This window comes from Alosa sapidissima, chromosome 5, assembly GCF_018492685.1.
Source record: "Alosa sapidissima isolate fAloSap1 chromosome 5, fAloSap1.pri, whole genome shotgun sequence".
Taxonomy (NCBI): domain Eukaryota; kingdom Metazoa; phylum Chordata; class Actinopteri; order Clupeiformes; family Clupeidae; genus Alosa; species Alosa sapidissima.
Window position 1 is genome coordinate 6,766,783 of NC_055961.1, and position 27,580 is coordinate 6,794,362.

General features: G+C 43.8%; 1 protein-coding gene and 4 long non-coding RNA genes across 5 annotated transcripts in view; 1 reads left to right on the plus strand and 4 right to left on the minus strand.

The window, feature by feature from the left end:
• LOC121709021 (deoxynucleoside triphosphate triphosphohydrolase SAMHD1-like) overlaps positions 1–659 on the plus strand; it is a 69,399-nt gene extending 68,740 nt beyond the window's left edge. Inside the window, exon 16 of the mRNA XM_042092029.1 lies at positions 522–659. Coding sequence (XP_041947963.1) covers positions 522–659 — 138 coding nt within the window. The remainder of the gene's footprint in view (positions 1–521) is intronic.
• Positions 660–4,634: 3,975 nt separating this feature from the next.
• LOC121709241 lies at positions 4,635–5,960 on the minus strand. Its single transcript, XR_006031876.1, has 3 exons — positions 5,788–5,960; positions 5,639–5,697; positions 4,635–5,559 (listed from the first exon to the last, which is right to left on the minus strand). It is a non-coding gene; the product is annotated as an uncharacterized LOC121709241 (long non-coding RNA).
• A 2,013-nt stretch (positions 5,961–7,973) lies between these two features.
• Positions 7,974–8,595, minus strand: LOC121709239. The gene is made up of 3 exons (XR_006031874.1): positions 8,514–8,595; positions 8,204–8,277; positions 7,974–8,037 (listed from the first exon to the last, which is right to left on the minus strand). It is a non-coding gene; the product is annotated as an uncharacterized LOC121709239 (long non-coding RNA).
• Positions 8,596–13,861: 5,266 nt separating this feature from the next.
• LOC121709238 lies at positions 13,862–14,640 on the minus strand. Its single transcript, XR_006031873.1, has 3 exons — positions 14,599–14,640; positions 14,291–14,364; positions 13,862–14,124 (listed from the first exon to the last, which is right to left on the minus strand). It is a non-coding gene; the product is annotated as an uncharacterized LOC121709238 (long non-coding RNA).
• A 6,467-nt stretch (positions 14,641–21,107) lies between these two features.
• Positions 21,108–23,984, minus strand: LOC121709242. Its single transcript, XR_006031877.1, has 4 exons — positions 23,741–23,984; positions 21,913–21,984; positions 21,356–21,819; positions 21,108–21,260 (listed from the first exon to the last, which is right to left on the minus strand). It is a non-coding gene; the product is annotated as an uncharacterized LOC121709242 (long non-coding RNA).
• Between the last annotated feature and the right edge of the window lie 3,596 nt (positions 23,985–27,580).

A 27,580-nucleotide genomic window follows, 5' to 3' on the forward strand; every position in this document is an offset into this window, starting at 1 on the left:
TTCTCTCTGAAAGTGTAACTCGCCAAAATGCACCCTAGGGTGTTTTTGTGAATGTAAACGAGTCAAACTTTCGTTTAAAAGCATAATAATTACGTCTGAAGCGCCACTTTCAAGCTTGTCTGTGTTGTCGTTTTTGGGTCAAATGTTGTTTTGAATGGGAACTATTTTTTGATACATGATAGTGTTTTAAAAATAGCGATTTTGACGCTAAGAAGGCTCGACACAACATGAAACTTTGATCGAAGTATCATCAGTGTCTCTACACATGAACTCAAACATTGAGAACATTGTTCATGTACACAGTATTCACTAAAAGAAAGGTTTTGAACAACTTCCTTGGGTTTTCTGCTCGCTGCCATCATGCCAGTCAAGGAGTGAGTTGTCCAAAACCTCTCTTTTTAGTAAACTGTGTACACTAACAATGTTCTAAATGCTCACGTTCATGTGTAGAGACATGAAGGAAGGTCGACCTTTAAAGGAGACATGAAGAAAAGCAACTAAAACTCTGATTGTCTTGGCAGGACTCTCTTCTCCTTCCACAGACGTTTGGTGAGCAGGTGTTCCGGCTGTACTGCAAGAAGAGAGCCAGTCTGGACGCAGTGAAGACGGCCTGGAAAGAAATACTCAAAAATATTAAGAATGGAAATCTAGAGAAGTAGCCTTGTGGTGTTTGTATCTTTCTTTTGTCAGTTTATTTCCCTATTCATCAGGTACAATTGAAGCCCAAAGGGAAAGTTATTGAGCCAAAAAATGACAAGATCTCACCTGTTTCCTCTAAACCCCCCTTAGGAGAAATGAGGAGCAACTAGAATTGCGTTTCCGAGGATTGCGACGGTACCTCATTTTTGAAAATCGGGCACACGGATCAAAAGTTATCTGCATTAACACAACATCCAATAAGCCAAAATGCATAAATAATGTGGTTGCTATGCTGGTTGCTAGGGTCGAAATAAAGTGGTGGTTGCTAGGTTGTTGCTTGGGTAATTAGCATGGTTGCTAGGGTGTTGCTAGGGTACTGGTGGTTGCTATGCTAAATAACACAGTTACTATGGTGGTTGCTAGGGTTAAAGCCAATCAATAGGGTGATTCGACTTCATCAATGGGAGCCGCAAATCGGTCAATGGCGGCGTCCAAAGAATATTTCTCCAGATGACGTGACAGCGGTACTAAAATGACTCCATTCACTTCATTGTTTTTAGCTTGCAAAATCGCGGTTGGTCTGTTTACACATTAAAACCATACTTACAATTTAAATTTCGACTCCACATCGTTGTAACACCATACCAAGGGTCTTAAGAAGTGAGCCAAGTTGGCTGATCACATTTTTAAAGCATTTCCAGGGGTCGTCAGGTCATAAAAAACAGTGGCTATTGCGAACTCATTCATTTTCAATGCTTAGCATGCTAGCTAACATTAATAGGTTTGTATGTGCTAACGCTTACTTGAACGTTCCCACTGTGGCTTGTGGGGCAGAATCTAACTTGTTGACACGTTTAACATTATGAATGAACGGCCATCACGTAAAGCATGAATATGACAACAGCAAATAGCTAACGTTAACGTTAGCCTAACTCCAAGTACTTTGGAGTGGGCAAGACTGTTTTTAGTGACAGGCTAACACATACCGATGACTTGCGCTAGCCTAGCACCTGCGAACTCTGCAATTAGAAGGACTGGATGAATTGACCACTGATAAATATCACACTTGCCAACTTGGAAATGAGGTCCTATGTCCAAAATCCTGAACCGCCCCTTTAAGCCGTTAGAGCTGTGATGTCATAATCAAAATTCAAATCCTGAACATTCCGCCATTCATTTCAATGGGACCAAAAAACGCCGGAAAACGGGAATAACGCGAAAACGACAAGGGCCAGCGACACAAAATGAACAAGCAAGCTACACCGGTTCGGGCCTGAAAAAAGGATTCCAACGGTACCTCATTTATGAAAATCGGACATACAGGTCAAAAGTTACATGGACACATCTTCACATACACATACACAGACAGCCAGGCCCATTAGGCAGCAGCCAGACGGCTTAGGTGTGAGCTACACCAGGCGCGTAACTGAAAGGAAAATTCCGGTTTTTAGCACTTTAAGGCCCTTTTCTGGTTTGTTTTGGATGAACGAGAGTGGTAGACACCGAAATTTTGACGATTGGTCCTGTCTCGACTTTTCTGACCTCATTTTGAATCGCCTTTGACTTCTCAGGGTGGCTGGCAATGAGCATACTGTAGTAGGCTACTCAAACAGGTCCTAAAACAACCCTTAACGTTCGTTTTCAAAACTGTGCAACTCACCGAGTGGTTAGTGGAGTTCGTTGACTATTAAAAGCAAATATATCGGCGCAATGTATGATTCGTATTTGAACCTGAAGCATAGACGGTGGCGCAGTAATATCAACTTGCAATGACAGAAATCAATGGGATTTTACAAAATGCCAAAATTTCGCTAAGCTACTTTTTTTGGATCATCAACTAACAACCACTCAAATACCATTTTTCATTCTGAATCTCCTCTTATTGCTCCTTATGTCACCAAAGGGGTTTTTTTTAGGAGAAACGGGTCAGATCTCATTTTGCTCAATTATGGGAGGGTATTTAATATTAATAAGGCTGATAAAATAATGTATTTTTAAATTCAAGGTAAAATGTGAGCATATATGTTTTGGTATTTCCAATGGTTGTTCATGAAATCTTCCAGAGGAAAATGATGCATAACATCTCATACCTCCTAAAAACACAATCATCCATGAGCTATACTTCTAATGTAGCCTTATATAACTTTTAGGTATTAAATCTGAAAAATTCAAAGAGTTTAAAAAAACCTAAGCTTGAAAAATGCAGCGGGTCTAATGTACCAAATTAAGTACCAACTTGCAAACGTTGCAACCTAAGCTCTGATTTAGACCAGGTGAACATATCAGTAAACTTTAACTTTATTTTAACTATATAATGCAGCAACTATAAATGATGTTCTTCCATTTATTACATTGTGCAGCAACTCTAAATTTTGTATCAACTTGTGGCGGCACATAAATAATATAGAATGAAATGTGGTCCACCTGAAGGGTTGTGTTGGGTTTTACAGTGGCATCAAACATACCAATCATATTCCATGACTGAAACTATGTATTTTAGAATGCTTAATTGCTTATAGCTTATACTGTATGTGCAATGTAGTCTACATTTTTTTAATTGTTCTACTTTATTAACTTAACTATCTTCTAATTGTTTGGTTCTTATCTCTGTTTTGGTTTTATTCATTTAAAGCTTTGAATTGCCTCTGTGTAAGAAATAAATAAACTTACACAACTTACACACTTGCCAACCTGCCTTGACTTGCCTAAAGAGTGTTCAAGTTGAAAAGGCATAGCCTCAAAAGCAAAGGTTGCCTTCCTCATGTTAGTAGTCCTAGCCAGAAGACAGCAGACGCTTACCAGGGGGCCGCCATTCAAAACTCTATGTAGGACATGGGTAGTCTTCTAAAATGCAGTTGACTTTCCTTAATGTTGCCTTATCGTGCAGTGATATCAGAAACTGCACGATAGAGGCTGGCCAATGATTTTAGAACATGTAGACAATGCTCTGGAGGTGTTTCTTATTTTTGATTGAAAGGGAGTGAGTGAACCAGCATATAGATTCTATTATGCATTTCGTCCACAGAATGAAAGCATATGTCACTGAATGCATTTTGTAAGTTATTAAGTTACTATTGCGTGGACGGAATGCCTTCACAACACAATACTTTTGTGGACGAAATTGAAATGGGATTCATAGAATGATGCGTGTAGGTGCATTCTACTACAGTGTAGTCTACACTGTCTACAACAGTGAATAGTGCATTCAGCATTATGTCCACAAAAGGAAAAGGCCACCAGTCAATTTCGTCCACGAAATTATGTGCTCTCTTAGTGTTTCGTGGACACAATGCAAACCAATTTGTGCATTCCGTGGACAAAAGGCGTTACGATGTAACATGGTTTTGTAACGAATATATGTATTTAGTCACACAAAAGTCATTCTGTCCGAAATAAGGCATGTTACATTTGGCGCCCCATATAGCCTAGGCTATGTAGGCTAAAGAGTCATATCGTGGGGAGTTTACTGTTTCGGTTTGGTAGCCGTGTAATAAGCGGGATAATGTATAGAACGCCGGTCATTATTGGGAAAATAAGTCCCTTCAGGGCGGAACAAGACCCCTCTGCTGCGCATTGTGGTCCGGTGAAGCACCCGATTTCGTTCCCTCTGAATTCCCGTTTCCTTTTACACTGCTAAACTAAAAGTCTTGCGGAATTGCTAGGTGACCGTACGTACTCACAGAAGTAACCAGAGGTGGAAAGTAACTAAATACATTTACTCACGTTACTGTATTGAGTAGTTTTTCTGTGTATTTTGTATTTTTTAAGTAGTTTATAAAATCAGTATTTTACTTGATTACTTTTTGAGTGAAGTATTGTACTTCGCTACATCAAAAATCCCATCCGTTACTTGTGTGACTCCTACACGATTAAGCTTACCTAGTCACCATTAAACCACAGGTCTAGATTACCCAGAATTCCCCACTAGGGTGTATTCAACTGAATGAATGGAGTAGGAGACTGTACAAAAATAAAGCACTTTTTTTTTACGTAGTTTGTCATGGTATAAAAGCTGGATGAATAGATAGATGTACTCTAATCAATACTGTTGTAGTATTAAGCCGTATTCAGTATAGGGTACCCACTACAAAACAAATGCAAACCATTGAAATGATAATCTTCAAGCAAATATTTCAACCCCCAAATAGGGCACACACACAGTAATCATGGCAAGGATGAAAAGGAAAACAAAGAAAAGAATAAGCCTCACCACCAAAATATAAAGAAAACTAACAACTTGGAGGTGGTTTCACACACAAAGTACGCACATACGTAAATAGACCTAATGCCACAGCTCCAGTATGACCGCTGCTACTCTAGCTTAAGACACCAAGCAAACTACCCGTGTGGATAAGCTATTAATATGGCTGCACGCTACCAGTATGAATGGACTATCAATAGGTTTGGATCAAGTACGCTACCAGTATGAATGACCAAGCTTTAAATCAAACACGCTACCAGTATGAATGGACTAGGTTTGGATCACCGACAGCTATCAGTGTGGGTGGGCTATCAATAGGACTGCAAGCTACCAGTGTGGATGGACTATCAATAGGTTTAGATCAAATAAGATACCAGTATGGATGTACTATCGATATGAGCTAGGATACCTATACAAACGAGCTACCACTATATCGTCGGTTTAGGTAAGACATCACAATACATGATAGGCTACACAATCAATGGTGGTGGGAAAAAGTGGCTACAGGTCGTTCCTGAAAGTCACAAACAAAACCATCAGTTTCCTGCCCACTACATGGTTTACATGATATATAGGTTACACAGTCAATACACAACAGTTATACATTCCCCTTATTAAAATGTACCACAGCTTTAATTAATTTACCTCTTTAAAATCCCCCGCAACTGCACGCATTTAGTCGGCTGACCTCTTGCTCGGAACCAACAAATCCAAGCGAGCTACGGTTTAAAATACATACAAAATCATTCGTTGGTAAGACACTTTGTTACAAACAAGGCAATGAAAATGTTTTACTACCTGCAGATAATGTTGCACAAAAGCCCAAGGAAGCAAACGGGCAGGATGACTGCAGTGTACTGTGAGTAGAAATCAGACGGATACGAAATGCTGGTGAGCATCTTACACGGCTATATGCGTGAACGGCTTTAAAATAAACTTCACCTTACCCGCTCTGTTAAATCACCGCCGGCCAAAAATCCACACGCAAAACAGTGCTCTCACCACTGTGTTTGCCGCGCCATTCAATTTAAACAAAGGGCCTGCAACCCGGTAGCTATCTACCTGCTACAACAGGTCACGTGAATGACACGTCAGGTGAATGAATCAGGTGACCCCCTAGCCTTACCCCACTCCTACCCGTCACACTTGAGTAAAAAAAAAGTTAAGACTAACGAAAACAGAAAGGGAGAGAAAAAAAATCGCGCCCAACCACTAGCCTAGTGATAATGATCAGCATGTAGCCTACAACAGGACATGAATCAAGCTGGCGCCATGCAGTCTTACTGAAAGTGATAGAGCTGGATCACGAGATGAATCAGATTAGCCTAACCTATAAAAGTGTATTTTTCGCTATTCCAATGGGTTGTCTCAGTTCGTTTTAGCACCAATGATTGCGGAGATATTCAAGCAAACACCATGGGATTTCGTGTTTTGACGTTTGTGCTCACCTTTCTATGGAAAGAAGTTTATTAGCAGTTGTTTCCCCTCATTTTGATGTCTCTTTTTCCTGTTTTGGCCTTTGTTTTTAGTAACCTGACTTGGCTTTCTTGGCGAGAAACACATTGCACCAGCAGCACAACAATTAGCGGTCCACTACTAGCGATGCTCAACTAAATAAACAAAAGATAGACTACCTTATGAATCGTGCAGGCGGACTAAACCATTTAGCTCTTTAGCAAGGGAGAGTGAGAGTGACCTTAGACAGTTTTCACTATGTTTTGTAACGTTATACACAATCCAGTCAGTCAAACTTTACATTTCGTCTGACATTCATTTTTACATTTAATTTGGAAGTTAAAATATTCAGGTAAAATAAATATATGGTGGAAATAAGTATTGAACGCTTTTTTTTTTTTTTTTCAGTAATTAGCCTAAACTTCCAGTGAGTCTATTCAAAATTTTCACCACACATTATATTAACACACATATGAAAAATCCAAACATAAGAGTTTTGTGTATTAAAGTGGAATGACACAGGAAAAAAGTATTGAACGTGCCTACTGAAATTTCTTCAATACTTTGTGGAAAAGCCTTTGTTTGTGTAACAAGGTGGACCTTAAGTGTGTTGCAGGTGACCCAAATAAATGGATAGGAACAGAGAGCTTTGGTCAATAATTTTTGCTTTTTATTTCTCTTTAACTGCTCCAGGAGGGGGAAAGGAGACTTGGTCAGGGAGAATGTCAGAACAGAAACAAACAATAATAGCCAATAAACTTGGGGATAACACAAAGACAAGGACCCCTGGGTACAGCTGTGACTGTCTTTTAAGCACTAGTTAGCAAAATACCATATGCCGTCGCTCGACTAGGAGGGAACAAAACTGTGCTCACACGCACCCACAAGTGCCACTACACTGCAATCATCAGGAGTGAGTAATCAATCACACTAAAGAACACTCATGAAATGGTTTGAAACCCACACTGGCCACTAGGGCATATACTAAGAAGGAGCCTACTGCTATACAGGCATTGGCTATCTAGCAAAATTACAATTGGTCACAGCTAGGAGGGGCAAGGAGACAAGAGGAGACAAATAAAAATAATAAAACTCAAACCAGTAAAAGGGAGAAAAATCAGGAGGGGAACATTAACTGAGGCAGCCCTTGAGCGGATGGTTAAGAGGGCTGCTCAAAAACACTGGCCGACTAGGCCAGTGCCGACAGGGTAGGAGAAGGGAAAAGCAGAAAACAAACAAACTGGGGATGAACAACCAACTAACTCAACCTGACCATAAACCAACCTAGCGCCGCTACTTGGCGTTGGAAGGCACAATAATGGGCTAAGGACAGAGCAGGTCACCACTAGGGAGCATACAATCAAAAAAACACAAACTAAATTTAATCAGGGGAAAACAGTGGTCAGGCTGTCATACTGACAGCCAGCTGTGATCTATAGCAAACAAGAAAACAAGATTTTACTAATAACATACATCATCTTCAATTATCACCTACATGCCACAAGTCATAACTTTACAGTTATCAATACAAAGAACTTTTAATCAGTACAAAATGTATGCACTTAAATCTTAAAATATAAATAACATACAAATACACATTTTTCTAAACCCATGTAGCAACCCCAATCATTATTGCATGGTTAACTGGCAGTACAAGTAAGCCATTGCTGCCTACCTTTGCCTTGTTTGTGCTATGGGCAAGAGGCCCGAGGGGTCAGAGTGGAGGAGGGAGGGCGCGTCAGCTATAAATGGAAAAAAAGGAATATTGAGCCAATGTACAGGGCATAGCTAACGTAAAGGCAGGGCCTGGTTACGGCAAGACAGAACAGCTGTAGACGTCATTGCTGCGCTACGAACATTAACACTCAACTATGCTACTTGCTAGGCTCATTAGCATGCATCGCCTACCTTGATGAACATGGGTAGTCTACTAGTCAAATGTCGGGTGAAATAAGGCAGGATTCCAGGGAGCTTTTGTCACACTGCAGTGAGATTGGGCCATACGGAACAGCACAATCAGCCAACATCCTTAAAAACCACCATAAAGCTAAACAGTATGAATCATCCCCCCCCCCCTTACCGTCACTAACCAAGCAGCCCAAGGTTTGTTTGTTGGTTAGCAAGAGAAACAAACATAGCTAAAGCCCATCGACTACGATACTGCAGTTCAAGATGAATCACAACCGCATACGTTAGCCTAGTATAAAAGTCCACCTACCGATGCCCAGCGTGAAATAAGCACAAGAAAACGCTCCTCCAGAGTAGCCTACTGCCAGCGACGGCAACTTTCATCCTACGAGCCTCACAGAACACCATTATATCTCCAAGGAGTGATGGGCCCATTGGCTCAGTGTCACGTCCACAGGTGGGCACAATTAGTGTGCGCCTAATCAGTAGGCGTGCTCACACACACTCCGGCGTTGAATGTTCACCGTCCCGGTGAACCGTCTCTGGGTGGCTCGGGGGGCAAGGGGTTGGAACGTTACGGAGTCCTGACGTTGCATCATGGCCCAGTTCATGGAAAACAGACAGCGGTAGACGGTGGGGGTTGGAGTGCTGGCCAGCCGTACTACGGCAAGAGCGTCTAATGCTGGGCTGATGGTCTAAGGCTGCGTCATCCAGGTTTGGCTCTGGGGACAAGTTCTGTAGGGCCTCAGAGTGTCTGCTGAAAGGTCCAGCTGGAGGCATCAAAGGAGGCTCCCCTGGAGATGGACTGGTAAAGTTGGGAGCGGGTCCTTCCCCAGTCTGCTCCGTGTTAAAACCCACTGGGACCTCGGCTATAGGGTTACCACTGCAGGATCCATCAAGTGGCAGTGTTGAAGAATGCCCACTTGACAGTGGGGGTGGCCTTATGCTGTTGGGGTGCAGGGGGTGAGTCAACACGTCGTCTGATCCGGCACTGGCTGAGGGATTGTTCTCCTCCGTAAGGATTAGACTTGCAGGTGTAACTGCAATAGCCCAGAGGTCATCTTCAAGCTCGTCAGAGTCGGGCGGCCTACTGGGGGCTGAGGGATTTGGGCGGAGGGTAGCAGCAACAGGGGGTCGGGTAATCATTACTGGGACTACTGACAATGGGCCATCAGCATCTGGCTGTGGTAGGGAGCTGTGGGTTGCATCGTTGGGCCGGCCATTGGGTTCACCAGGGACCAACTTTAACTCTGCACGGTGAAGCACTTTTCCTGGGCCCTGATCACCCACAGGCCGAACTTTGTACAATGTTCCCACCTCATCTAGGCACTCTAATACCTCATGGATGGCAGGGTTCCAAATGTCTTGAATTTTATGCCGGCCCTGGAGATGGTTTTTACGATACACAAGTGTACCTCTGAGCAGGGTGGGGGCGGGCTGGTTGTGATTCCGGTTGCGGTAGGCAGCAGCACTTTCCAATTGCTGTCTGGCAGTGCTATACACAGCTGAAAGATGTTCCTTATGTTGTGCCATCCAGTCTGACGGGTCTTGGTAAGGCGTATCCTCTTCAGAAATCCCCAATAGCTGGTCCACTGGGAGCCTTGGTTTCTGCCCAAACATGAGCTCGTAAGGTGAATGTTGGGTGGAGTGGTGTGCGGTGGTGTTGTAGGCGAAGAGGAGCTGTGGGAGGAGCTGTGGCCACCTGCGCTTTCTTTCTGGAGGCAGAGTTCGTAGGAGGTCATGGAGCGTGCGATTGAACCTTTCGCACTGCCCATTTCCCTCAGGGTGGTAGGGGGAGGTACGGCTCTTTCGAACTCCATACAATGAGCAGAGCTGGGTTAATAACTCACTTTCAAAACATCGCCCCTGATCTGAGTGAATACGCTGAGGCACTCCATAGGTGAAGAACCATTTTTCTGTCAGGACTTTCACAACAGTCTTTGCCTTTTGGTCTGAGGTGGGGTAGGCCTGTGTGAATTTGGAAAAAACATCCGTCACCACCAGTACATTTTCGTGGCCACTACTTGCCTTGTCCAATGTAGTGAAGTCAATCGCTATGATCTCCAAAGGCCTAGTGGCCATCAGGCTGCCCCGAAATGTCCTGACTTTGGGTTGGGTAGCCTTTGCCACAGTGCAACGCTGGCATTGGTCGCACCACCGCTTGATGTCCAGATACATTTTAGGCCAATAGCACCGTTGCCGGATTAGATCTGTGGTCCGGTCTATTCCCTGGTGGCCGTGATTGTCATGTAAGCCAGTCAGGACCCCCTCCCTCAGGACTACTGGTAATAGCAGTTGGAATACTTGGGCCCTAGAGGGAGGGATCTGAATTTCCCGATACAGTACACCCCCACGCTCCCTGATTCGAGACCATTGTTTAGTTAGTTCTCGAAGTCCCTCCGGTGCGGTCCTTAGCTCTGCAGTCCTAGGTGGGCGACCCCGCCTCCAGAAGTGCATGAAGGCAGAGATACAAGGGTCGGTGGCCTGCAATGCCTGAAGGTCCTCTTTGCTGCGCGAAGGTGCTGCGTCCACTTCCTCTGACCTTGCCTCCTGGGGGCCCAACCCAGGAGTCACGCCAATCTGTGCACATTGTAAGGGGAATGGAATACCTTGCACAAGTAGCTCCCGCTCCTGCTGCAGTGGTCTGGCCACCTTTGTTGCCTCCCCCACCCGGGGGCCCAGCCCAGGTGTTGCAGCTAAGGTGATGGTGCTCATCTCTGATGTTTCCAACCCTCGGGGGCCCAGCCCGAGGGTGGCACTTGACGTTGCACCCGAAGTGATGGTGCTCACACTTGATGTTCCCACCCGGGGGCCCAGCCCGGGGGCCTGGCCTTGTGCAACACCCTGCAGGGGAACAGGGGCATTTAGAACTACAGTCTGGGTCAGGGGGGTGGAAGCTGAAGGCAAGCGGGATAGTGCATCCGCATTACGATTGGCAGTCCCAGGGCGGTACTTGATTTCGTAGTCGAACAGGGCCAGCTGAGACACCCAACGTTGTTCGACAGCTGCCAATTTTGCTGACCGCAAATAGCTGAGGGGGTTATTGTCCGTATATACAGTGAACTTATTGCCGAGGAGATACTCACGGAATTTTTCCGTTACTGCCCATTTAAGGGCTACAAGCTCCAGTTTCATCGAGCTGTAGTTCGACATGTTTCTTTCACTAGGACGTAGCCCCCTGCTGGCATATGCGATGGGCCGTCTGTGCCCGTCCTGTTCCTGCGACAGCACTGCCCCCAGCCCGGAATTGCTTGCATCCGTCTCCACAATGAACGGTCGAGTGAAGTCTGCATACCCTAGAACAGGTGCATGGATCAGCCGATTCTTCAGGCTTAAAAACGCATCTTCACAGGCTTGGCTCCAGTGTTGCTCAAAAGACCCCTGAACCCTTGGGCCCGGTCGCTTCTTGGTCCCCTGTAGAGCTCCAACCAGCTTGTGCAGAGGGGATGCCAGACCAGCAAAGCCCTCGACAAACCGTCTATAGTAGGAGGCGAAGCCCAGAAATGAGCGAAGCTCCTTAACTGAAGATGGCCGCTTCCATTCTGCCACGGCCCGAATTTTTTCTGGGTCTGTGGCCACCCCCGCAGCAGATATTACATGTCCCAAGTAGCTCACCTCGGTTTGGAAAAAACTACACTTTTTGAGCTTTAACTTCAGGTTATGCTGCTGAAGTCTGGCCAGAACCATCTCTAAGCGTTCAAGATGTTGACAGAAAGTGGTGGAGAAGATAACGATGTCATCCAGGTACAGTAGCAGTGCATGGAAACTTTTATCGCCAAATATGCGCTCCATCAGTCGCTGGAACGTTCCTGGAGCGTTACACAATCCGAAAGGCATTCTATTGAACTCAAAGAGCCCAAACGGTGTGCAGAAGGCGGTTTTCTCTTTGTCCTTTTCGCTCACAGGGACTTGGTTATAACCACTAGCTAAGTCCAAAGTGCTAAACAAAGTGGCTCCACTCAGGGCATCCAAGGATTCCTCTATCCTAGGTAGTGGGAATGCATCCTTGCGTGTTTTGGAGTTAAGCTGGCGATAATCCACACAGAGTCGAATTGAACCATCTTTCTTTTGTACCACCACAATCGGTGAGGCGTAAGGACTACAGCTGGGCCGGATTATGTTCTGGTCTAACAGCTCTTGGACATGTTGCTTGACTAAGTCATACTGCGAGGGTGGGAGGTGGCGATACCGTTGTCGCACAGGGGCATCATCAAGCAGGGGGATGGTATGCTGGACAAGAGTGGTGCATCCTAGATCACCGTCACCCCGACTAAAGGTGCCACGGTACTTCTCAAGCAAGGCCCAAGCGTCCTGTTGTTCCTTGTCGGACAGGGTGGGCCAGTCCAGTTGTGAGATATTGACCTGTTAAGCTGCTTGAAGGACCCACATTATCTGGAGTGGGGGTGGCCATCTTAGTAACCTCTTCCCTGAGCTTACTGTTGTCTGCCTGTAACTGTTGCACAAGCTCGGTTAAGACTCTAAGTTGAGCTGCCATCTCTTCCCCGTCCATACTTGAGAGAGGGGGGAAAAAAATGGGAAGAACACAAACAAAATTAGACTTATCAAATACACAGAGTAGGTAACTGCCAAATGGTGGCAGTAGGATGTGGCGGGACCTTCTGATGGATGGCTTCCTTCCTGCCGGTTCACCGTCCGAAGTACTATGGTCTTCAACCACTTTTCCCCCAAAACTAAAAAACAACAATGCTAAACAAAACACCTAGAACAGCCTCTGTTCAAAAGGACCCTGCTCGCAGCGCCAAATGTAACAAGGTGGACCTTAAGTGTGTTGCAGGTGACCCAAATAAATGGATAGGAACAGAGAGCTTTGGTCAATAATTTTTGCTTTTTATTTCTCTTTAACTGCTCCAGGAGGGGGAAAGGAGACTTGGTCAGGGAGAATGTCAGAACAGAAACAAACAATAATAGCCAATAAACTTGGGGATAACACAAAGACAAGGACCCCTGGGTACAGCTGTGACTGTCTTTTAAGCACTAGTTAGCAAAATACCATATGCCGTCGCTCGACTAGGAGGGAACAAAACTGTGCTCACACGCACCCACAAGTGCCACTACACTGCAATCATCAGGAGTGAGTAATCAATCACACTAAAGAACACTCATGAAATGGTTTGAAACCCACACTGGCCACTAGGGCATATACTAAGAAGGAGCCTACTGCTATACAGGCATTGGCTATCTAGCAAAATTACAATTGGTCACAGCTAGGAGGGGCAAGGAGACAAGAGGAGACAAATAAAAATAATAAAACTCAAACCAGTAAAAGGGAGAAAAATCAGGAGGGGAACATTAACTGAGGCAGCCCTTGAGCGGATGGTTAAGAGGGCTGCTCAAAAACACTGGCCGACTAGGCCAGTGCCGACAGGGTAGGAGAAGGGAAAAGCAGAAAACAAACAAACTGGGGATGAACAACCAACTAACTCAACCTGACCATAAACCAACCTAGCGCCGCTACTTGGCGTTGGAAGGCACAATAATGGGCTAAGGACAGAGCAGGTCACCACTAGGGAGCATACAATCAAAAAAACACAAACTAAATTTAATCAGGGGAAAACAGTGGTCAGGCTGTCATACTGACAGCCAGCTGTGATCTATAGCAAACAAGAAAACAAGATTTTACTAATAACATACATCATCTTCAATTATCACCTACATGCCACAAGTCATAACTTTACAGTTATCAATACAAAGAACTTTTAATCAGTACAAAATGTATGCACTTAAATCTTAAAATATAAATAACATACAAATACACATTTTTCTAAACCCATGTAGCAACCCCAATCATTATTGCATGGTTAACTGGCAGTACAAGTAAGCCATTGCTGCCTACCTTGGCCTTGTTTGTGCTATGGGCAAGAGGCCCGAGGGGTCAGAGTGGAGGAGGGAGGGCGCGTCAGCTATAAATGGAAAAAAAGGAATATTGAGCCAATGTACAGGGCATAGCTAACGTAAAGGCAGGGCCTGGTTACGGCAAGACAGAACAGCTGTAGACGTCATTGCTGCGCTACGAACATTAACACTCAACTATGCTACTTGCTAGGCTCATTAGCATGCATCGCCTACCTTGATGAACATGGGTAGTCTACTAGTCAAATGTCGGGTGAAATAAGGCAGGATTCCAGGGAGCTTTTGTCACACTGCAGTGAGATTGGGCCATACGGAACAGCACAATCAGCCAACATCCTTAAAAACCACCATAAAGCTAAACAGTATGAATCATCCCCCCCCCTTACCGTCACTAACCAAGCAGCCCAAGGTTTGTTTGTTGGTTAGCAAGAGAAACAAACATAGCTAAAGCCCATCGACTACGATACTGCAGTTCAAGATGAATCACAACCGCATACGTTAGCCTAGTATAAAAGTCCACCTACCGATGCCCAGCGTGAAATAAGCACAAGAAAACGCTCCTCCAGATTAGCCTACTGCCAGCGACGGCAACTTTCATCCTACGAGCCTCACAGAACACCATTATATCTCCAAGGAGTGATGGGCCCATTGGCTCAGTGTCACGTCCACAAGTGGGCACAATTAGTGTGCGCCTAATCAGTAGGCGTGCTCACATTTGTAAAGACAGCTTCAAGACATTTACTGTATGACAAAACTTATTAGTCGCAGTATCAGGTGTGATTTTGGTCCATTGTTCTAAACAGATTCCAGGGGTCCCTCTTGTGAATCCTGATCTTTAGTTCCAGATTACTTCCAGAACTGTTTGAGCTTTTTGCTTTTATCCATCATGAAATGTTTCTTGTGTGACACCTTGGTAATGAAAAACCTTTTTATAGCCCATCAATATGTAAGCTACTAACCAAGCTTATATTAATTTGCGCAGATAGAAAGGATAACTAATCTCTAACTACTTACAGATTCCAGCTCGTTCCTTCCCTTTCCTTGCCTTAGTGCCTTTTCTTAGCGTGTTCAATACTTTTTCCCTGTGTTATTCCACTTCATTACACATGACTCTACTTATGGAGTTGTTTGGATTTTTTATGTGTGGATTACCTGAGTTATTACTAATGCCTGATGAAAATGTTGTGCACCCTGTATTCCACTTTTCAAGGGCCCTCTCCTCCATTGCCCTATACTTCCCACTTTCCTCCCCAGTTCGACGCCCTTTAATCTGCTGAACCTTCTGCTCGTTTCCAAATATAAAAAAAACTCTCTGCAACTCAACATTGGCCTGCCTGCCTCAGCTGCCTGTGAGGGGCTTTTCAGTTGTGCTGGTTCACTGCAAAGCGACCCAAGGATGAGTGCAACTAACTTTGAAAATCAACTACTGCTCAAACTTAAAGGAGAACTCCGGTGATTTTTCACGAAGATCTCCATTTCTCAACATCCTTATCAGGCAAGTACCTCCACTCGGCGGCCATATTGCAACACTTTTTGGGCACTTATCATACATCTATTTCGGCAGAAATGCGTGTGCGTAAGGCTTCACGACACCAATCTTGCTCCAGCAGCGAGATCACAACAGATGATTGGCACGATGTCTTCACAGCACACCACATGATTGGCTCAATGTATTTTACAACACACCACATGATTGGCTCAATGTATTCACATGTCAACGTTTTGCCGCGGAAGGGTTGTGATATGTGTAGACAACTGTTACAAACTAACCCCATGCATTACTATGGAGGATTTTTTAAGTGCTGTATCTCCTCATTAGAAAGTCTCTGGTAAAACTGGTTGTTCTGGTACCCACCCCCCCAAAAAAAAGTAACAAAGTAACTTTTACTTAAAGTACATTTTAAATGAACTACTTTTTACTTTTACTTGAGTACATTTTCAGATCGGCATTTTAACTTGTACTTGAGTAATATTTCATCAAGGTATTGGTACTTTTACTCGAGTACAATATTTTCATACTTTTTCCACCTCTGGAAGTAACGTAAGTCGAAACACAACTGGATGTATGGCAAGCGAAATGTTTCAAACTGTATTTTCTTTCGTTCTGCTGGAATTTGAAAACATCGTTTCACTGGGCTGTGCTATTTTTCGTAATGTTATTTTTCTAAACCACTGTGATTGCAAATGTATAGGCTATACAACTAGACATTGTGTTATGTATATTCGTTTGTTATTTTTAATTTCCCCTGAATAAACAATGCTTGACTAATAAAATTTTATGAAAGTAATGAAAGGACAATGCTTTTTATATTCTGCTTTCACAATATTTGCACAAAACATACTGACTGGGGAGGGAAAGAAAACATTCTCCATAAATGCTAGCACACACATCATTTATTTTTAATAAGCACATGCATAGCATGAATATTGATTCTCCACTGAGGGATTTCCCACACATCCTACGTGAAACCATCTGTCACAGGAATCACAGGATATCTGAAACAAAAACAAAAATACTCATAATTTTAAAGAAATAGCAGTCCAGGGGCCTGTACTACGAAGGGAGCTTAACCTACCCAGATGTAACCCAGGGTTACTTTGTTAAACCGGGGTTGACAAAACCTGGTTATCTTAAGTGGTGTTAATCGGTACTACGACGCTGATTATGAAGTTGATTAGTTGAGCCGGGGTTAACCTAATTGGAGTTTGTGCGCGTTCACATAAAAGGGGCGGGTTGCAGCGCAAGTCACCACTTTCAATGATGACGCCATCACTTTATTTTACGGATGAGGAATGCACAATTATTATGCCAAGTTATGAGGAATTAAAACCCACTCTACGACAAAAATCAAATACGTCGGCGGTGAACAAAGCAAGGCAAGGCTGGTATTGCAGATCGGGTATAGCCTAAAAGTAAAGTTTTATTTCCACATGTTCTTCAAATATGTGTTACGGAGGATTAATAGCTTGCGGAATGTCTGAAATGAGTTGAAATAATTAAATTGCCTATTTTGAGTTAATAGAAATGCCTACAGATGCAACACAATTTAGAAGTGGGCATATAGATTACAGTAATAGGATAATTGAATGTTTAAGTAGCCCCCATTGACTGATTTAGTGTATGCCTAATCCTGTGAACATTTCAGATGCTACACCATTGCCAAACGCACATGGCAGCAGGTGAAAATGAAACACAAACACATTATTCTGAATAGTAGGTTTATATAGTTATAGCTTGCATTAATATTTCTTAATTATGAAAACATGTAGGCCTAGTATGCTTATAGCCTTCACTTGGCCTCTGTTTTACAGCTAACAAGAAAAAGGTGTCTTTGAACACTACTGTAAGGAGTGTTTTACAGTAGCAGAGGAGTTGGCCATCGCAAATAATAGTGGAAGGCCGATTGTGGAAGGGGTTGAGGGAGGCATTTGGTCGGATTCTGGTGCTGTGGAAATGTGTAGCCTTTATGTGCAGGGTACAGTAATATGACATTCAATTCAACAAGTTTGTTAAAATGGTGATTTTAATTTATTAGGCCTAGGCTATGTCCGATTTATTTTAGGCTATTCTTGCTCAGATGTTCAGCATAGGCTAGGCCTATGTCCGATTTATTTTCGGACATACAGTATTCTTGCTCAGATGTTCAGCATCACCGATTAGATGGAAAACATGAATGTCCACGTAAGGGCATTGCTATGACTATGACATTAGAGACTTCTGCCTAGATCATCTGACAAAGATAACGAATAACCTCGACTGACAATCTATATCTTCATAGAGAACATATATATATATATGGCGGTCTCTAAAACCCCTCGAAGACAGCACCTCACGATTTGCGCTCCGATGTCGTATGGATCATCCAGGTACGCCGACATAGTCTCGAATTGTTAGTGGAGGGGTGGTACTTATAAAGGGTGTGGTTAACGGAAACGTCGGGTTAACCAAGAACATAACCTGCTCGGAGCAGGTTTGAGATGCAGCGTAAATTGCCATGGCAGCATACCTCGGTTAAAACCTATCCACCTTTCGTAGTAGGCCTACGGGTTAATCGGGAACTTACGCCACACGTGATCAAGTTACTCTCGAAGTTACCCAGATAAGCCAGTAACCCCGCTTCGTAGTACAGGTTCCTGGTTACTAATCCATGTAAACACCAACCCAACAATATCCAGAAATAGGCCTAGGCTACCCAGACAACTTCTTCAGAATCAAAGGTGTCTGCCTCCCCACAGTAGTGACACAGGTTGCTTAGGTCATCTATGAATTTAAAAAATAAAGTTATTGTGTGCACATCCCACCTTCTGGCAGGTGCAGGACAAAAAACGTACTCCAGTGAAAAAAATATATATAATGTCTGCAACACTGCTTTAGACTTCCATATTTAATGTACAAAGGCAATGTTTCGACCCTACTGGGTCTTCTTATATATTTTTGTCATCTATGAATTTGCCATGCAATGGACATTTCAGATGCACATAAAAAGCACACATCAACACACACCTCAAGTTATAAAAAGTGATAGGCCTACTGGAATGACAGAGTATGTCAATTTTATGTTTTTGGCAGAAAACAACATTGGGGTGTCATTCAGGATGTGTTCTGCAAACTGAAAATGTAACAAAATAAACCCACATGCACACATCACCCACTTTATGATATCGAAATATGTGATATGTATTTGCTGTCACACACTTTTAAAGCGAACACTCCACAGGATGTGGTGTCACGCTGCAGTGGGTGAGGCATTGTGCCACATGTCCAGCGTGACACAGCCACACCCATTTTTCTCATCAGGGCTCTGAAAAGAAGTCAGTGCAGTTCTTTAAAAAGAAGTAGATAATACTATTCAACGAACAATACATTATGTGACTGTGGTGCTGCTAAATACCTTGTTGTCTCCAAACACCTTTTTATTTTGAAGTCTGACTCTCCAAGGGAGAGTTTTTTTCAGATGGATAGATAGCCTGGGCAACATATGAAATATAGACAATGTGAAGAATATGAAAGGATAAAGATTATGGGTTAGTGTTACGGCTCGTTCACAGACCGCAACGTAAAGGGAGACGACGACAAATGTTTAATCAAAAAGATAATTTATTGAAAATAGAGCAAAATTATAAGCAACGAATGTCTAGGGGAATAAAATGTGGTATGTAATGCTGTTCCTGCGTGGATGCAATGAATGTGTCAGTATGTTAGAAAATTGAGAGAACAAGAGAGAAAGAGAGTTAGTGAGATAAGGGGAGAGAAAAGGGAGAAATTAAGAAATGTGCCTGTGTCGAAAGGAAATGAGCCAAAAGAAAAGAGCCAAAGAGTGCCTACAGAGAGAGAGAGAGAGAAACCCTTTTGTACCCCCACCTCCAAATACAGGTGCACCTAATAATGCAATTAGCCTAACCAGGCCCAGCCCTGCCCGTGCACTGACAGGACAGGACCTGAAGGGGCACAGGGGGTCGTAACAGTTAGGGGAAAGTTAAAGGAAACTGTTCTCTTCCACAAATACTTACAACATGAAACCAGTGATGGCAGTCATTTACTATCCCTAATATGATGTTGTACATGGTTGGATCCAGCTGACAAAAAATAAGAACAATCACACATTTGTAACAAAGACCTTGCTGAAAGGAATTGACCATTATTGGTAATGTAGTTATTATCCAAAGCAAGTGCCTTACAGTTGCAGCCCCTAGGAGTGAAATCAACACCCTGAGTGTTCTGGTTTGAATCCCAGATCCCTCTCCACTCCACCACCATCACCACCACAACCAACATTGCATTTAGCACACCTTCAGTTTTAGATTTCTTTTCGGCCACATGGCTGTAATGGCAAACGTGTCCATATGGTAGGAAATCTTTATGGACCTCTTATTGTGATGCCTCACCATTAGTCTGAGACATGCATTGGCCTACATCAATATTAAGCATGGTCATAACATGAAAAAACAGGAATACATTTAGCCGGTAAAAGCATTATGAGAATCAAAGATATGCGCACCTCACTCTCCAACTCCTTCCCGGGCCCAAGCTGTTGTACAGTATGTCCTTATAAAATATTTTATATGGACCAACCTTTGATAATAGTACATGGCTGTCATTCCCACTGCATGCATTTTTGATACCTATAACACATAGTAGCACACTTCACAAATATAACAGAATTTAAATGATTTTTCTTCTTTTTGCATACATTACTAGACATGTCGTACTCACGGCTGTGGATGACTGTGTCAGACTCACGGCTGCAGTCCTCCTGCTCTGGCTCCAGCTCAGGGGATTGGGAGTCCTCCTGCTCTGGCTCCAGCTCAGTGGATCTGGTTTCAGCTGGGGGTCAGGTGTGACAGATGTGATGATGTTTTCGGAAGGGAAAGGTCCACTGGTGACAGGGGAGTGAATGGAACAGGTTGTGGTTGTGGTTTGGTTGTGAGGTCTATTAGTGAATCACAGTGGTATGGTGGTGCAGCTGAAAGGTCAAGAGGAGTCGTTGGAGGGGATGGTGATTGTGAATCTTCTGGTGAAATGATTTGGGTGTGTGGAGGGGATTGCTCTGAGCTGCTGAGACGTGTTTTCTTGTTTGGTGGTGCATCTGTAGGTTGTGTACGGATTCTGTGAGGAATGCGGGGTTGTGGTTCGATGAATGGTTTTAGATGGTCGGTGTTGATTTTTGGAAATACTTTCCCCACCTCATCAACCAGGTCTGCACTTTTATTGACAATGCTGGTAATTGTATAAGGTCCAATATATAATAAGGTCCCCTTTCCTCTGCTGATATTTTTTCTCAGGACCTTTTGCCCCACCAACAGAATGGATGGATTCAGGACCTTGTGCCTCTTGTCCTGTTTTTTTTTTTAACATGGGCTTTGACAATGCTGTCCATCTTTTCTTTTAGAGCGCTGGTTTGTTCTGTCATGATGTCCTCCACTGAGCTGTCAAACTTTGAAAGAAAGGATGTGTAGGATGAGTTTGTAATGTTTACATTAATTTCAATTTTCTGTCAAATACACATTATGGCATACCTCATAATTTTCACTTGATTCACATGGGTAGCGTGCCTCCATACCAAACATTAAAAAAAATGGACTGAATCTAGTGGTGAGGTGTATCTTGGTCCTCAAGCCAAACATTACAGCATCCAGATACTCGTCCCACTCTTGAGGCTTGTCTTCGACGAGTTTACACAGTGCTCTGGAGGCACAACATACCATTATTAATTGTCATCAGTAATTCATTCAAAACACACAAATATTTATAGCCTATTCATTTTGTAAATGTAGCTTCACCTTTGAATTGTCCCATTTAATCTTTCCACTAGACCATTGGTCTGTGGGTGATACGGAGCACAGAGACTTCTCTCCACATTGAGGAACTTGCATAGATTTTTGTTGATCTGTTTTGAAAACATTTGTAGAATAATACAATAGTAAGCCATAAATATGTTTCACAGAATCCCACACATCCTCCTGAACTTCAATTAAGAGTGGTTCAACATTCAACAAGCAAAACTACTAACATCATTCACAAATTCTCTCCCTTGGTCTGTCAGTATCCGTTGTGGTGCCCCAAAGCGGTAAAAAAAGTTTATAATGCACTGAGATACAACCTCAGCACTTTTATTCGGAATAGCATAAGCCTCCGACCACTTGGTGTAATAATCCACTAGGACACACATGTACTCATTCCCTTTGTTTGTTGGAGACAGCTTGTCAACCAAATCCATCCCAATAAGCTCCAAGGGATGGTCCACCTTGAAATCACAACAAATACAGTGTCATTCTTTACAAATAATAATAAATAATAATTATTATTATTATCAACTTTCTGTTAGATAAAGGCTTACACATATTGGGATGTATTGGGTCTCTTGTTTAATCGACAGCCTGGTGTATTGGCACTTAGCACACTGTGAAACCTGGTGTTTAAAAAGCAGACATGTGAAATGCTGTCCAGAAAGTGTCCAAATAGCCTATCTGAAAACGCTTAAAGCTGAAGCTAAAATTAAATAATTTCACAGCTTACTCATCTGTCGATGTCAACACCCATTCCAGGCCAGTAAAACCTGGCTGAAATGGCATATTTTGTTTTCTGAGTCCCAAAGTGACCTCCACGGGGACTGTCGTGGAAGTCAATAAAAATCTGGTTGGCCTCTTCTGGCCCAACGGGAACTTTTCTCTTGACTTCCACATTATTTTTTATACTGACATCAGAGCCCGTCTACGGAGAGCCTGGCCACTCCGTATTAAGTCCCATTGTACCGAATTTTGGTTGCAGTTCCACCAGATTTCCACTGGGGGCGATCGCCATGAGTGCAGAATGAATGGGAGTCAATGGAGCTAGACGGCTAAATTTGTCTCTTTCACCTGATTGTCGTTGACAAATCTCAGATTTGATTGTAGTTTGTATAACTTCAACATGGGTTATAGGTCAAAAGTTTAATGAACGAGTACTTATGTCCTTTTGATTTCTTACAGTTTGGGTCGTTGCCCATAACACGCTAGCATTGTGCTAATGAGTGACGTCATTGACACGTTTGAAAGGCTTTCTAGAACAATTAAGTGACTTTAAAAAATATAATACTCCACCAAGTGTATTTTCTTTGCCTCCCCTTTCGAATACAATATTCAAATTACTTGAAAAAAAATTATATCCCAAGAAAAGTGGATTTTGAGGGGTACAGCTCCATAGACCTCCATGCATTCTGCACTCGTGGACGAGCGCTCTCATGTGGAACCACTGAAGGAACTGCAACCAGTTCAGAAACCGGAAGTTTTCCGAGAGTGGCAGTTCTCTCCATGCTGTATCTACAGAATGTGAGTGCACCTTCCAACACAGCACTGTTCAACGAAAAGTATCCAAGGGCTACCAAGTTAATAATAAACATTATTATACAGCTCTTCACAATGCTAGTAGAACGCTCCATTGACAATGTCTAGAATATGGTCAGAAAAATGTACCGTGGCCCCAACCATGGCGCAACTGGATGGGACACCTGCACCGTACGCCGGCAACCCGGGTTAGATTCCAGCCCCGTGGTCCCTTCCAGATCCCACCCCGACTCTCTCTCCCACTCCTGTCACTCTCTACTATCCTGTCACATTAAAGGCATAAAAGCCCAAAGAAATATACTTTAAAAATTAAAACAATAAAAAAAATGTACCGAAAACTTTGAGTATGGAAAAGGTATGGAATTTTGAAATGGAAAATGTGTAGGAACCCTGCCTACTGTAGTACATGTATCAACTGTGTTTGTACTGTCCTCGGTGAGGTGTGCTAACTCCAACTAGACAGTGAGCTAAACTCTCTTCTATTCATGAACATGAAGAATGCCTTAAATTCTTGTTTGCAGATTTATTTTCACTCTTCACATTGTACTGAATCCACATTGATAAGATCAAGAGATCAAATAGCGAAAGAGAGTGAAACTAGAAAACAAACAGCAAAGTACTGCAATTAGTCAAGTCACCTAGTTTCCATGAACAATACCTTAAGTATAGAAATCACATGTAAAGTTAACTATTAACATTTCCTAGAGCTAACATTATCCTGAAGGCATCCACATGTTGAAACTAGCATCCATAGTTTTTTGCCTTATAACTCCGTTTTTTTTTACCTCATGAAATTAACATACTAACGAGCTAACTTAGCTACAACAAAGATGTGATACATACAAGTGATGCCTCTGCTGGGGAATCAACATGTAAGAAGCAGTTTCTCTGGGGTAATGACCGTCTGCACTTTTAATCAACCTGCCGTTTCTAGCGTTTTTCACACACAAATTCTAACGTGATCTAAACTATTTTCCTGCCTACTTCCTATACAGCCCACAAATACAAACATCAAAATAAAAGTCTGGATGAAACTGAAATTGTACAAAATTAAAAGCATTAACTTCAAATGAAATGCCTGAAGGGCAGAACAGTGTTATTTATTACTCTTTTGATACAGTGGAATAAACCCATTCAAATAAAGTGTACCAGTTAAGTACTTACATGTACATATTATATACATCCTGTCAATGATGTCATGCATCCTGTAATTGATGTGTTGAAACGTGTCTGCTGTTACACCACACAGTACATGTGAATTAGTAGACCTGTTCCAAGACATCGAAGACACAACATACATGTCATATGTACATGTAAGTAATTAACTGGTACACTTAATAGGTTTATTCCACTGTATCAAAGAGTAACAAGGTTGTAGCAGCACAGCTGTTACATGTACACTGAAGACAATGAGGCCTTGACTGGCGCTAAGAATGATTTGTATATCAAATCTATCATGACCAGATTTACCCCATCCAGCAGGTCTCAGGTCAGCTCTTTGCCTCTGATGAAAATTTAGGCAAATTGGCAAAGTTTTGTAAAAGCACTCAGTATTACAATGTAACAACTATAGCCTATGTAGGTACCCACAAATACATAATGCAAGTACAATGATAGTACAGTACCTGATAGTACATGTTGTTACACAGGTTGTACCACTGTACCTAATTAGGCATATAACAGCGACACATTAAAATAAAGTGTTGCCGATGAATTGCCCCAGTAGTGGACAATGAAGACTTCTATTCTAGCCTACACGTCACATGTAGCCTACTAGAAGTGATGTTTCAGCTAGAAGTGATGGTTCATAAATTGACCCTCCAACTTTGCTGATGCACAGAACAGGGGCCTCATTTATAAAAGGGTTGCGTAGAAACCATCCTTCATTTGATCTTAGATCATTTCTGAAATGATCGTACGTGTGATTCAGAGAAAACGAACGTACGCACAAAAAAACGTGCGTACGCCAGCCTTCCAGATTTGCCCATTATAAATCACAAATGAACGTCAACTTGTGCGCAGCCGGATGGTTTTAGGTCTCCGCCTTGTAAACACCCCCTCATCAATATCATTAGCATATGTTTTAATGAAATCAATGGCCTAAAAGCTGTAGCTTATGTACAATTATATATTGAAAACATTGTATAGGCCTAGCCTATGCCATCTGATGTTAACTAGCCTATATGCGTCAGTTCGAATAGCTTAACTAATTATGTTTTTTCCAGCAAAGCTTTCTGGAAAGAGATCGTATGCATCCATGTCCATTGTCCTCTGCTCGCTTTCATTCCTTTTGCTTGCAGTAATGTGAATAATCAACATTTAGTATGTTTAGGCCTACTTTGTAGAAAAAATGGGTAGGCCTAGCTTATGAAGGAAAGACCTCTAGGCCTATATAATCCTGTACGTTATGGTACAGTAGGCTATTGTACGTTTCCAATATGATCCAGGGTAATATGCTGATTTAGCCTACAAAACAGAGGACTAAATTATAAGCGTGATATGTCATGTAGGCTTAACGTTTCTTTTAGGGTAGGCTATGTTTTTGCTGAAAAAGTAGCCTAGTTCGCCGGTCATTTTTCATTCATTCTGCATATCTTTGCTATCATTTTCTTTCAATAATGTCCAATGCCTTAAACATTGTCCTTTATTGTTTGCTTTAGGCTTACCTTTATATTTTATCCTACATTATTCAACTCACGTATTGTCATCTGATCTTGGGCACTGCCAGTCAAAAAAAGCAAACAGGTGCGCGCTCTGCACCTCTTTACGCAACTCCGACGCAACACTAAATATGAAGATGTCCTGCTTTCAGAGGATAACTTCCGTCCCTTGGTTGTGTACGCTATGTATGATATTGTAATGATCTGAGCCTAGCTGTTGATGACTGCTCCAATGATGCTGTTCGGTTGATGTGTTATGTTGAATGTTAATGTTAACCATGCAAGTTACCAATGTTGTGCGTCCTGACTGTCGTGTTTATGTTTATAGTTGATTACAGTGTTCATAACCGGGTCTAACTAGTGTGTGTTGTAGATACAGCCTCACATAGATGTTTAGTGCTGGAGCATAAGGGCCAGGTCTGGCCCGGCATTATGCGTTCGTGTGTTTTGGTGCGTGACCAATAAAGACTTTTCTAAGACAACTTTGCAAGATTGTTACATTGGTGTCAGAAGTGGGATGCCGACCCCTACTGGACGGGAGGAGAAAGCTGCGACCGATACCCCGGCGATGATGAGTTTCCTGCCAAGACGGCTCTTCGACAGTGCGCTCGCCCATGGCCACCTGCTGGGCCCAGCAGACGGAGCCAGCCTGCAGCGTGACCGTAACGAAGAAACCCGCCCCCGGCCACAGGAGGAGACGAACCGGGCTAATGGCAGCATCCCGCCACTGGAACCCGCTCCACATGGGAGCAATGGAAATCGGCTGGTCCCCGGTGCGACGGCGGCAGAAGGGCGCTCCAACGCCAAATTGCCCCTCTACAATGGTGAGAGGCCGCTGGCGACATACCTGGTGCAGGTCCGGCTGGCAGCCGAGCTGAATGGCTGGTCGGCGGAGAGAACAGGCGTACAGGTGGCGTTGGCTCTGGAGGGGGAAGCGCTACAAGTATTAGAAGACCTGCCACCGGCAGAGCAAGCAACCTGGACTGCAATCGAGGCCGCTCTGCAACGACGATTCGGCCAGAGGATCTTCACCAGCGATGCTCGCGAACAACTCGCTTCCAGGCGGCGCCACAAGGGCGAGAGACTGGGCAAGTTCGCGGCTGACCTGCAGCTGTATGCCCGGCAGGGCTGCCCAACGTACAGCCAGAGTCTACATGAAGAGATGGCACTGGAAGCGTTTGTGCATCCACCCGGAGCGGCTGAGAGAACACCTTCGCCTGAGCGCCCCCAGCTCGCTGGCTGTGGCACTGGCGGAGGCCGAACGGGTGGAAAACATCTTCCACACAACGGAGTCGAGGCATTGCGTACGCCAGACATCGATGGAGGAAGACGGGGGGGAGTTGGAGACGACGCGGCAGACCACAGCACAGCCACCACAACGCCGCCCACGCGAATGGAAGAGGCCGGCCAGCGGAGACGGATGCTACCGGTGTGGCGAGCCGGGGCACATTGCGAGGTACTGTCCCGCCCCAGCACCCCTCACGCGCGCGCCCCAGTCAAACTAGAGGGAGGTGGCATGGCGGGAGGGATGCCACCTTCAAGTTTCACTACCTCCCTGGCTATGGACTGCATACGGCTGGGCCGGCTCGGCCAAACAAGAGGACTCTATGTGGACTGTACGCTAGACGGGACTCGGTGTCGCGCCTTGAGCGATACTGGCTCCACCATCTCGCTGGTGCGCCCCGGTCTCTTACCCGGCACGCTGGTAGCCAGACCCAGAGGCTGGGAAGAGACAAAAACACGCATCACCACAGTTACCGGAGAGCGAGCGGAACTGTATGGACAAAAAGTGGTGTGTGTGTGCATCAACGGTGAGACGGCGAGCCGCCAGCTTTGGTTGGCTAGCATTCAGGATGATTGCATTCTCGGCCTGGACGTGCTAGAGAAATGGGGGGCTGTGGTGGACATTTCCCGGTTCACACTACACTTAGGGACGAGCAGCGTAGTGTTGCACACTGCGGGGAAGACAGAGCACGAAGTGCGGAGAGCTGGCGCGACGAAGAACCCTCCAACTCGCTCCACA